Consider the following 13,089-nt stretch of genomic DNA (forward strand, 5'->3'; position numbering starts at 1 on the left):
AGGAAGTGAGACAGACCCCAGGGCTGTGATCGGTGGGTGGAGGCTACAAATTTGGCTCTGAAGTCCCCCGTGCAAAGCAAGAAGGAAAAAATAGTGTCATTTGCCTGAGTCACAGTATTTCTAAGATTTTTCAACGTTTCTCAAAAGCAGCATGACTTTTCCTAGGACTGAGACGTGAAAGATATTTCCCTCTCTTGATTCCTCCTAAAGAGGACATTGGATTAGTCAGGGTAAGGTTCCACTGGGAGCAACCAAAAACCCAAGGAACACTGGCTTGCGTAAAACAGAATTTTCCGTTTCTCCCAAGTCAGCATATGTAGCTCAGGACCAGAACAGCCCTTGCCCAGTGTCAGGAACTCTGATCCTTTTGTAGTTTTTCTCCATTGCATGGTCCAACATGACTGTTAAAGCTCAAGCCAAAATGCTCCTATTCCAGCCAGCAGGAAGCAGAGATGAAGGACACACCTCCATTCTTTAAAGATACATCCCAGAGTTGCAGAGGATTTTTCTGTTGACCTCCCATTGGCCAGAACTTCATAGGGCCACACCTCATTGCAAGAGAGGCTGAAAACCGAGTCTTTATTCTGGGCCTAGATGAAAGTGGTCTTGCTAGCAACGAGGCAGCTGGACAGTGTATTAGTTTGCTCGGGCTGCTCTAACAGATTACCACAGACTGAATGGTTTAAACAACAGGAGCGATTCCTCACAGTTTGGAAGCTGGAAGTCCAAGATCAAGGTGCTAGCAGCATTGTTTTCCTCTGAGGCCTCTCTCCTCGACTTGCAGATGGCTATCTTTTCACCCTGTCCTCATATGGCCTTTTCCTCTGTGCACACAAGCCCCTGATGTATCTCTGTGTATCCTAATCTTTCATAAGAAAACCTTACAAGGACCCACCCCAATGGCCTCATTTTATCTGAAGGGCCCTCTCTCCAAATACAGCCGCATTCTGAGATATTGGGGTCAGGGTTTCAGCAGAGGAATTGGGGGAGGGCACATTTGAGTTCATAACAGGCAGAATTAGAAGTTCTTCCCACAAAAAAAAAAAAAAAAAAAAAGAACTCTTGCCACATGTTCTGCAAGCACCCCTCCCTGAACAGGGAGCCCAACATGGGGCTCAATTCCGGGACCCTGAAACTAGGACCTGAGCCAAAGACAGATGCTTAACCGACTGAGCCACCCAGGCAGCCATTCATTGTCTCTTTTAAGTCAAAGCTTCCTTGGAACCAAGAGTTAGAACCTAGTGCCCTCGTTCACACCAAAAGGCACTCAGTGATTACCCGTAGATGATGGTGGTCACTGCTCAAGAAATCACAGCAGGAGCAGAGCCTGGGAGCCAGCTCCGCTGATTTTCTAGGACCTTCTCATTTCACCACGCTGCACGGATCCCTTCGTGGTCGGACAACCAGCACACATTCTGTGGCAACTTAAAGCCATGTGTTTTCGTCTCAGAAGTTCCATATCAGAAATTAGAAAGCCCTGAAGCAGTGATTGCCAGCCCCGGTTTCACACAATTCTAGGGCTTCTACAGAGACCCCAGTAGGCATCAGACTATTTCAAGCCCTTCTATCCGAAGTCACTTGAATTTTATTCCAGATTGTTTTTCATTGTTTTGTTTTCTGCAGACACCCCACAGGAGATTTAGAGGACTAGGATGGGTTGCTACAAGGTCAAAGCCACCATGCTACAAGTCTAGGAAAAACTGAAAAATTGGTGCCCTAACCTCAGTGGCCTCTCACCGGGGTTGGGACTAATAAACATGCCAGCAGCCCCAGCTTGGGTAAAGGCACAATGTGCCCCAGACTTCGAACGGTATATTTTCTCCACTTTTCTAACCAGCTTGCAAGCTGTTGCCCATTGAACTAGAGTGTGATTGCACTTGGCAAGATGACAATGAAAATTTTCCCCAAAATATACCGATAGCCTTGCTCCCAGGACACCTCTCAAATCCACCCCAAGGTTCTGGGCTCCTGTACTCGGTAGCAGGACTCTTCCCCAAGGGGCTGTGGATTCTGCCTGGAGAGCACTGTTTTTTTGGCCTGAGACCCATCTCTTCCCCTTGCCCATTTCTGCCCTAGCAACGCCACCTCGAATGCAGCTTTTGGCAGCTGCACAATATAGCTAATTGTTTGCGCTGGGCAGTAGTATGTTTAGAGTTTATGCATCTAAACAGACAATTATTTTCTTCTATTTCCTAGTGGCACTGCCTGCCTGGTGACTTTGGCAGATGGAGAAAGGAGCTAATCCGTAGGTTATAAGCAGAAGGGTTATTGATGAAATGTCACCATCTGTCGGTGTCATTAAAATGATATGAGTCATCAAGAGTTGCTTTTGTTTTTTTTTCTCAGAGAAAGGTTAGCTCAGAGTTTAGACGGAAGTTGCTGGATTGCAGATGGCGGTTTGAGAGGGAACTGGGGGCCGGGAGGGTCAGTCCTGGAAGGGGGAGGAGCCTCAATGAATTTGTCAGAGGAGCGGGATGAGTCTTCGAGGTGCTGGAATCCTCTGCCTGAATAAAACCACCCAGCTGGTATGAGATGAGGTACTGATTAGGAAGGATGCAATGCGTCAACTCTCCCATGATTCCTCCCCATTTCTGAGGCATCTACTGGAGCGGGGCCGGGGGTGGGGGGGAGTCATTCATTTGGGCCCAACAAGAAAGATCTTATCTGGGAGGGAGCCGTTAAAATGTGCCTGTCTCCTAAACGCTCCTTGCCCTCATTACAGAGGGATTATTCATGCGGGCCAGCTGACACCCTGGGAGGCTGGCAGTCTTGGTGGGCAATGATATTCTCCTGTATCTCCTGGGGGGACGTCTCAAAGGAGGAACCAGAGACAGTATGCCCAAGCTTCCATCAGGGACGGGAGCCCTCAGGACGGGGAAAAGAAAGCAGTGGGCAGAACCATATGAATTGCATAGCAAAGGAATCGGCTTTTGGTCTTGTTGACTTTATGGACGCCCTCCCCATCAGTTTCATTGATTTCTCCTGTAACTTTTTCGTTATTTATTTTCTTCGGCTTACTTTGGATTTAATTGGCTCTCTTTTCTCTAGTTTCCTAAGAAGGAAACGTAGATCGTTGATTCTTTCTTCTTTTCCAATATGGTGCCTAACAAAGGGATGGGGAGAATGAGAAATATATTTGAAGAGGATCCAATGACAAAAAAACACTCTGCCAACTTCCTCATTCTGCCTTTTGACCTAATCCTCTTAATTCCCCCATATTTGTTGCTTATACACTCTCTTACCCACTGCCAAGGACATATGCCCAGAGAGAAAGAACCTGTGATTACCAACTTTTTTCAGTATGGCTTAAGGTTCCTTTTACATAGACATTTTTTTAATGTTAACTCTTGGGAGAGTGTGGGTGATTGTGTAAACCACTACAAATCCTTTTGGCAGTACTAGGGCTTAAGTTAGAAATAAATATTATACTGCACTGTGTCGGTCCTCACACCCAGCCCTGTGTCTGGGTGAATCCTTTTCTACCAAGCTTCTGGCCTGAGCCTGTCCCCTCCGCCCCCTCATGGGGAGAGGGTGTGCTGCTCTGGGACTTCAGAAGCCTCTGACCTCAGCAGGTGGTGCCGGCTGCTAGGTCAGAAGCTCTCAAGTTCACCCTGGACTCTGAGATCCTCTGCCGTTGACACCCCCCTCCCGCCAGGTTCTGTGGCTCACTCCACCCCCATACTCTCGTATCTTTGAGAATGGGACACGTGTTTGTGTAAAAAGGCTTCGGCTGGAATTAAAATGGTTTGGAATTTAACAAGATGATTGTACATGGTTAAAAACTCACAACTACACGACAATCTGTGAGCTTGATGATTCCAGGGCCAGGGAAGGAAGCTGAGTATTGTCACTGAATCGTTTCTATGGTTACTTTCCTTTGCCCACAAAGAGTCAATGCTGTCAATACATATAAATTTATTTTTAAAAATAAAAAGATACATTTTTTTTAATTTTTAATTAAAAAAAAGTCCTTCCCAAGGATTCCTGGAATGAATCCTATAGCTTTGTCTTCAAGGAGAAGGGAAGAGGAGGAAAAGGAAAAGGTGGACGTTCGAGTCTTTTGGTCTACGGATGTGGTTTCCATAAGAGTCCGTGGATCGTTGCTGTGGGCCACCCCAGCTGAACGATCCCTTCCTTTAAGGCAGAAGCTGAAGACTGTTCTGGGAGAGAAAAAGAAGTTCCTCAGTCCTCCTGGGTGCATGTGTCTTGTCTGTCCCTGTGACAGATGGGGTTCTCATACAAGCCTAAAAGTCACATGATGAACTGCTGGGATGACCCGAGAAAACTCCTGAGGGGTCCCGAGCGCCGCTCCCTGGCTTCGTGCTCTTGCTCTTGCACATTGTTGTCTCTTTTGTTCATTTATTCTTTCATCTCTGTCTTTCCACAACAGACCACGGAGGCGGGTGAAGATGAGGACGACCAGCCTCTCAGCCTGGCCTGGCCTTCCAACCCCCGCAAGCAAGTCACGTTCCTCATTGTGTTCCCCATAGTGTTTCCCCTCTGGATTACCTTACCTGACGTCCGCAAGCCGGTGAGTAGATCCTTGTTTAGTTGACTCCTTGGTATATAGGTATATATATATATACTTGGTATATAGGTATATATGGTATATAACAGTATACTTAGGTTGTTGCCTTTTGCCTTAAGAGGAAAAGGGGGTGACACATGAACATGTGTATGCTTATATATGTCTGAAATCTCTCTGGACAGGTGCACAATAATAGTGATGGTTCAACTTATCCGATCTATGGACAAACAAACCATCTCAAAACTTAGTGGTGCAGAAACAACAAACATTTTGTTCTGCTTATGGGTTGTGTAGATCAGGAATTCAAATAGGGCACATTGGGGTTGGCGTGTCTCTGTTCCACAACATCTCGGGGCCTCTGCTGGGAAGACTTTGAATGGCTGTGGAATGGACTTATCTGGAAGCTTCTTTACTGATGTTTCTAGGACCTGGACAGAGATGATTCAAAGGCTGGGTTCACCTGCGATGGTCTACAGGAGAGCCTACCTGTGGTTTCTCCATGCAAGTGGGGCTCCCTTGCACATATGGCCTCAAGAGAGCCAGATATCATTGATGAGAAATCAGGGCCCCAATAATGAGCATCCCAGGGGCCCAAGGCAGAAGATGCATGGTCTTTGATGACCTCATCTCAGAAGTCACACACAGTCATTTCCACTAGAGTGTAGTGGTCAAAGCAATCATAAGTTTGTCTTGATTAGAGGGAAGGAGACAAAAAAATCTACCTAGAATACATTGGTGTCACAGAGGTTAGGACACCCTTGATGGAAGGAGTGTCAAAGAATTGACAACCATGTTTTAAAACCACCACAGTGATTGTCTCTAAGAAGGGGAACTGAAGGTTGGAAGCAAGAGGGGAACTCGGATTTTATTTTATTGAGTATTTGTGTACATGTGTATTATTCATTCAATTCAAAACAATCATTTAAAGAAATGCATTCATGTAGTATAAATGCTTGCGTATCTTCTCCATCCTGTATTGTTCTTATTACTCTAATCAACATTCTTTCCTACCATTAGTATGTACTAGGACATTGAACACAATACCATCTTATGAGCACCAAAATCCAATCTAAATGGAGATCAAATCAAAACTGGGTTCTTGGACCAGTGCCCCAGAGGTAGGGGAACTAATGATAAGAAGTAGCTGTCCTTTTTATTATGGGTCTACACACATATCTCATTCAACCAAGGTGTGTACCTACTGTCCATTAGTACGTACCATGTACTTCCAAGAAGCTATATTGTGCAGCCTCAGGGAACAACTAGCATAGGTATGTGTACACACAGACACACATATACTTTATATTTCTATTCCTTACATATAATGTTATATATTACTGGCATAAGTAGAAAGAAACTTAGGCACAAAGAAGTTAACCAACTCCTGCCTGATTACTTCCTTGGGGATGGAGCGGAGATTTACACCCAGGTCTGCGTGACCACACAGCTTGGGCTCCCCCTTCCTATTTCATGATACCAGAAGGTGGAAGTCCAAGAACATTATTTCTGAGAGCATTTACAAGAGGACACCGTGGTCGCATATGGCGAAATTTAGCCCAAATCTTAAGAGCCCCGTGGTGATCCACTTTCTGTACTCGCAGAAGACAGAAGAGAAAAGAGAAATCCCGTCCCACTGGCCTGGCCTATAAATGATCCAAGCCAGTGGAGAGCCACGTCTTGTCAAGTACAGGCCAGGAAAGGACCCCCTCGTGTAAGGACTCCCAACAATAGAGGCTTCCCAGTGAAGGGGACGTGTAACAGGTGTGGCTCACTTAAAGCAAGACTTCCGTTTCTTCATTCATGACACAGTTGCAGAAGATCTGCTCCATGCAAAGGCTAGGCTTCCTGGCAACCTCCAGCCGAAGAGCTGGAACGAGTTAACTTTCTTCGCGGCTCACGTCCCAGTGATATTTTGGAGATGTGCGTGCTCACGTGTGCTCTCGCACATGCCTTCTCTATCTCTCCGTCCTTCCATTGTTCTGCTGTTCAGACCCGTGTTTTTGCTTTGCTCCCCGGAGGAAAATCAGAGAGACAGACCAGCTTTCCTAAATCCCTGCGGGAGGCCTGGTGCAGCATGGCGCTGAGCAGAGGGGGCTGATGGACGGCTGAGAAGGAGTTAGCCCACAGCCACTGGGGCGGTCAGCAAAGGGTGCAGGACTGGAAGGAAGATGCCAGTGATCGAGGCCCGGGCTTATCTCACGCTGGCCGGGACCCCCAGGGCAAGGCCTGGCAGAGTGCAGATCGTCTCCGTGATCTGAGCTCCCAGGACAAGGACGCTCTTAGGGGAGATCAAAGCTCTGAAACAGCCGCTCCTGGACAGCACACAGGATTCCACCACACAAGTCATAACCCGGCTCACAGCAGCTCTGCTGGCTGATGCTGGAGCCCCCAGGGGTACGGAGCAAAAGGATGTAGCTTCATGGCGCTCTCCTCCGTAATACCGCACACTGTTCATTCGCTGTGCACAAGCCTCGAGAGCCAGCACCTGGGCGGGGGTAACCAATGAGGTTCTTGCCCTTTGCATGGCCAGGCCAAGCGCCATCCCTGGGATGGACTGGATTTTTTTTTCCTCTCTTTTTCTATATAGCCTGTGGGCTCACCCCAGCAAAAATGTGAATCTCACATTTGGTTGTTTTAAAATGTCCTCAGCCAAATATTTACTGAGTACCTATTACGTGCCAAGCATCAAGCCTGTGTCCGACAGGTGAAGGCCCAGAACTCTCAATTCCTATCTCTAAGGAGCTCTAAAATTAGTAGAAGAAACAAGGCATAGACTATAGAGCAAGACTGCGCAGCCATGTCACCAACAGGGGCTCGATCCAAGCAGAAGTCTCCTGAATCCACAAGCATTCTCATTCTACAACCATGACCACAGTGGTTCATACCCCCACATAACCCCACATAACTCATGAGCTGTTCAGCCTTCAGGAAGTCACTGCTCAACTCTGGATCTCACTTTTACTCCTCTACAAAATAGAGGGCGGATCTCTCCACTCCCTGCCGCCTGTGACATCCTGTGATTAGGGAAAGCATAAAGAGATGACCATTACTACAACACTGCAGATCTAAGGGGCCATACATCCCAGTTTTCCAAGGATAGTCCCAGTTTAATATCAAAGCATGCTGATTTGGCATATGAAATATATGGCCCTCCTTTGAATATACAAAACAGAATGAATGAAACCATGCCAGTTGATACAAAAGCCAGTAAGTGGCTTTTTGATCATGCTTAGCACAGAAAAGTTTCAGTAGGTTTGATCTTGGATCAGTGATCACCTGCTGTGTAACACCCCTGCCCAAAATGTAGTGGCTTAAAAAAGGAAGCAATTTTTTTAGTCCAGAATTCTCTGAATGGACCATTTGTTCTGGGCTCAGCTGGACAGTTCTGTTCACTGACCTGGCTGGGGCTTGTTGGTCTAGGAGTAGGTCAGCGGAAAAGGCTCATCTCTGCCTCACTTGGTCCCTGACCCTTGAGCAGGCAAGCCGGAGCTGACATGCACGATGGTTGAGTTCCAAGGGCAGCATGAGTGAAAGCTGCAAAACCTCTTGAGATCTAGCTTGGAATCTGCATGCTGTCACTTCTACCATGTTCTGTTGGTCCAAGAAAGTCCTAAGACCAGCCCAGATTCAAACGGTGGGGAAACAGACCTCGCCTCTTGTTAAGAAGAACTGGGAAGTGCTGTGGTCGTCTTGGCAGTCCACCACGGCCTTCATGCCCTGCCACCAGGCCCTCCTGAAAAAACATCAAGGGAGAAGAAAAAGAGAGGAGAAAATTATTAATTAATAAACGTTGGCTTCTCCGGAGGGCCTGGCAGCTCTGTTTCCCCAGTAGTTTTTGAATTATCCGTGGAGATGAACGTTCCAAACCTTGACAGCAATTACGAGGAAAACATGATTTTTTAGTAGCCATCCAGTTTCAGGGTAAACAGTACTCCCCCTTGCTTTTCTTTCCACTTCATTTATATGCAAATTATATGACAGTGTTTGTTGGGTTACACACACTTCCGATTAATTCACTTTCATCATTTTCTTCAAATAATGGCTTTGGTTTCAAAGCAAAAGAACTAAAATATAAACCTTAATGAAGAATGTGTCTTTGATAAATATTGAAAATAGTAAAGGAAATAAAGACCTCCAAAAGTTATGTGCGCTCCTGACTTGGGATGGGTGATCTTATAAAATAAGAATGCATCAAAATGTGACCATCTGAACGGGGGAGGTACCTAAGAAGTCAGCTCTGTTCCTGCAATTCATACCTGTCATTGATTCATTCACCAAGTATTTACTGGGTCTGCTGTGTACCGAGCACAGTTCGAGCAAGAAGGAGGGGATTGGGACCCAGAGAGGTTTAGTGACTGTCCAAACTCACCCAGCAAATGAGAGGCAAAGCCAAGACCCCTCAGCCCAGTCTTGGCAGCCACTTCCACCTCCCTGAACCTCAGTTTCCTTGTCTCTTAAAAACCAAAACAAAGAGAACATCATCTAATAAACAACCGCCGCTATTATCTGAGCACTTACTATGTGCCAGGCACTTTGGTAGACACTTCATAGACCCCAAATCCTCAGAACAACTAGATATTGTTATTCCCCCCATTTGGCAGATGAAAAAGCTGAGGCTTAGAAGGTGGAATGATTTGTCTCAAGTCACATGTCTGGTAATCAGTGAGCAGAGATTTCAGTACTGGTCATATTCATCCAGAGAACACGCTTTTAATCTGTCACAGGATTGTTTGGGGGACTGTTGTTAGATATGTATGTCCCCAAACCTCGCACAGAATAGATGCTCAATGAATATTTGTCAAATTTAAATCAGTAAGGATATGGCCAATTTGTGCAACCAGCTAATGTCCAGAAACATTTTTCCAGCCAAGAAAGTATCATACTGATGTACTAAAAGCTTCTAATGAGAACATTAGCTGTCTATTATACACATAAACCATTATACTGGGAACAAAATGGCGGGCACATGGACACAATTTGCTTTCTTGCTAATTAGGATGAGGTTCATCCCAGCAGATGTTAGGATGAGCCACCATGACTAACCAGAAATTGACATGTCAGACCTTGGCTTCAAGGGCTGTTTTCTTCCTTCCAGTGAGACTGGGAACTGGATAATTGCACAAGTGCGACTGGGGAGCGATGTCTGGGATAAGAGACCATAGCATCCAAATAAGGGGAGTCGTTCAGAAAAAATGAAAGGAAAAGGAATTACCTGGGCTGTGAGGTTGGAAAGATAAGGTAGTTGGGAAACATTTAACTGAACCGCCGATGCTTAAAGGGTTGATGCTTCCCAATCAGGAACAATATGGGAGGTTGGGTGAGGCAGATGGCCGTTCAGCTGGAATGCTAGCCTCTATCTCCCCGATGCTCCTTGTATTTTCTGACATTCAGAGCACAGGCTAGTGTTACTATGATCATCATCATCATGTCTATAGCTGGGCATATTCTGAGCATTACTGGTCCTGTTTTTCTCTAAGAGCAAATCAGTATAACCTAAATATCAGGTATATATGCCAGATGGTCAGAGAGACCTAGGTTTGAATTTCAGGTCTAGTTCAAGATTTGAGTACAGAGAAGGTATCTGGCCTTTACCTACCCTTAGTTTATGGTGAAGACCTGGAAACTCACCGATAAAACTATCTTTAATTTCTTGTCACTGAGCCCCTGATACAATACTAAGTATATATAGATGTTCATTAATTACTAATTGGCCTCTTGATCAAGAATCACAAGCATCCTTGAAAGAGGTTTTCATTAGCATGTTGATGTGAACTTAGTTCCTTTATATCCTTAGCCTGCTTCCAAAGTTTCTACCTTCTGCCTAGGAATGTTCTGTGGTGCAGAGATGATGTTTTTCAGATGAGAAATAGGTTCAAATAATTTGATTCTGACTTGTCCCATTACTCAATATACAGATGTGCAAAGGCATACTAAAGAAAAAAAATAATTATATAGTTAATAAATGATCAAAGCTGTAAAATGAGCAATGTATGAAATGAAAACTCTCCCAAGATCTCCAGTACATTCATCGTACCGGAAAGTACGAAGATGGTACTCTGTTCCCTCAAAGGATGCTCCAAATCAAGTTCACAGCCTGGTGGCTGCTCCAGTCTCATGTGGCCCCATGTCCCAAGAAAGGCCTTTTCCTTCCCTGTGACAGAGCCTGGCCACAGGAGATGAAATTCTCATCCCACTTAGGATCCTGAAACTGTGACCAGAGGAAAAGAATGAGGACTCCAATCAGCTAAACACTATGTCTGGAGAAACATGCCTTCTTAGCTTTGACAATTTAAGGCTTGGAAAATCTGGTCTCCAAAATCCAGCTGAATCATCAACTTTAAAGGAATTTGTCCTCAGAAGTGAATGTCTCAGTGTCCTCTTTGAAAACTTGATGATCTTTTCTTTTTCCATAACTCGCTAAAGTGCTGGAGCCTGTCTTTAGCCAAGATATTTTCCTCCTTCTCAGTGTGGCCTGATGTCTCCCCCAATTTAATCAAGCCCATGGGTCTTGCAAACACTGCTGCTAACAAAAAGCACCCCCCCCAAAAAAGCAGCACTCGTTAAGCAAAAGAAATGGTTAGTGTGAAATTTAACAGAACAGTGTGTGATAATAAAAAAAGTACTGAAAACTCAAAATTAGTAAAAAGAACATACACCTGGTTTGCAGCAATAGAAACTGTGTTTGTTATTATCTTAGATATTCAAAACATTGCTAGGTACAAGTTTATCTTTTCCTCTAATGAATCTCTCAAAAGCTATGACAAAAAGCATTCTGTATGACTGCCCAAGGTCAGCTCTTAAGACAACTGAGATAGCTTTCATCCAAATCAACTTCAGAATTCACTTCTTGGGACAAAATTGGATAGCATTATCAAAGCAAAAAAAATGAGATTGTTTCTTGTAGTGGAAAGCTTTGAAATAAAACATGTTTGGCAGTAACAGGTGAGAGGCTGAGGGCATTCTGCTATCTGAGCCTGTTTTAAAGGGCCCCAATGTTGGAGAAAAAGCTATCAACAAAACACCAATACAACCCCTGCAAGCCTGTTCTCTTTGTAGTGTGGTCGGGTAAGAAACACTGCATTTTGAGTGTCTGCTTTTGGCTAACATTTGAAAGAAACTAAAAGTGTTCACACTGAGCTCTGAGTCATGTATAGAATTGGTGAATCATCGTATTGTACACCTGAAACTAATATAACACATGTTCATTATCATTGGATTTTTAAAATAAAAATAAAAAGTGCTCACACTATAAGCCTGAAATGGCACAAAGGCCAGCGCTCAAAGCAGAAATGGACATTAGGATGTCAGGGCTGGAGAACAGGAGAGAAAACCATCCCAAGATCATCGACTCCACCACCTCTGTGAAGAGCAGTGCGCCGGGCCTCTGTCTACTCTAACTCTGTGAGAGTGGTTCAAATGTCCTGAAGGGTGGCTGTGTCCTCAGGAATCTATTGAAACTATGGTGATAGCTTCTTTGTGGCTTCTGCCAGTAAGTTGCAGGACAGTAAGATGAACCTCTTTGGGGACCTATTGGTTCTTCTTGTTAAAAGCAATTAATCACGTAGGCTTTCTGGGCAGTGGACTGCTAGGATACATGGGGTGAAGAATAGAAGCCAATTCTGATGAACTCGAGAGGAAAGGAAAAGGAGATGGAGGAAGGCTATGGGGTGGTCAAGAGATTGAGGCCAAGGCTGAGAGACCAGGCCTTGGGAAGGACAGGGACGGGGGACATCTGAGCAGCCAGCAGCAGGAACAAACATTGTCTTTAAGAGACTTCCATCCCAGGAACTAACTTGGTGATGATTTGGCTCCAGCCAACATTCCCAAGACAGAATCTTCCTGACCCAGGAAGGGGCTTGACCTTGCTTGACCTTGCTTGACCAAGAGTAGGTAGGGCCTTTTGTGTGCTGAGCCTACAAAGATGGAAGGCAGCGGTGGGGTGGGGAGTAGTGTCTCTGGTGGGTTTAGCTTTGGTCTCTCAGGTCCACCTCATGAATGGCACTGATGCTCCCACCTCTTCCTGGCTCTCTTTCAGTCATCAAGAAAGTTTTTTCCCATCACGTTCTTTGGCTCCATCTCCTGGATCGCTGTGTTCTCTTACTTGATGGTCTGGTGGGCACACCAGGTAAGACCTTGAGAAGAGCATGCATCTGCCTGGTTCTGCTCATGGTTGCCAAAGGGTTGGTCAATGTGTTGCTTCGGGAAAGTGTCAGAATAGTATTGTGTCTGTCAAGACAAGGTACATATTCCAAGACTAGATGATTTTACTCCCACTGAACTTTCCCCATACCTCCTGGTCTTTTCTCGTGGTGGGGAGTCAGATCAGCATAATCCTGGACACCCGTGTGGAGGAGGTCACCCCAGCTCTTCTTGCCGTCTGTAGCCTGAATCCAGGCCTACCTGGATCTGGGAGGAATGTCAAGGTTTCACCTGACTCCATGGTACTTACTTCCTCTTGGGCAGCCACTCACGTCATGCTTTCACCAGCCTTTCAGACTGGCTCTAGGAACAGACCTGGAGACAAAACAGTCTCTGCCTTGAACCGTAGTTTGCTAGAATGA

General features: G+C 45.4%; 1 protein-coding gene across 2 annotated transcripts in view; it reads left to right on the top strand.

Moving 5' to 3' along the window:
- Positions 1 to 13,089, top strand: part of SLC24A2 (solute carrier family 24 member 2) — a 248,718-nt gene that overhangs the window by 213,116 nt on the left and 22,513 nt on the right. For both annotated transcript variants that reach the window (XM_032308954.1, XM_032308955.1), the window contains 2 exons: positions 4,391 to 4,531; positions 12,564 to 12,653. In XM_032308954.1, the coding sequence (XP_032164845.1) occupies positions 4,391 to 4,531; positions 12,564 to 12,653 (231 nt within the window). The remainder of the gene's footprint in view (positions 1 to 4,390; positions 4,532 to 12,563; positions 12,654 to 13,089) is intronic.

This window comes from Mustela erminea, chromosome 12, assembly GCF_009829155.1.
Source record: "Mustela erminea isolate mMusErm1 chromosome 12, mMusErm1.Pri, whole genome shotgun sequence".
Classification (NCBI taxonomy): Eukaryota; Metazoa; Chordata; class Mammalia; order Carnivora; family Mustelidae; genus Mustela; species Mustela erminea.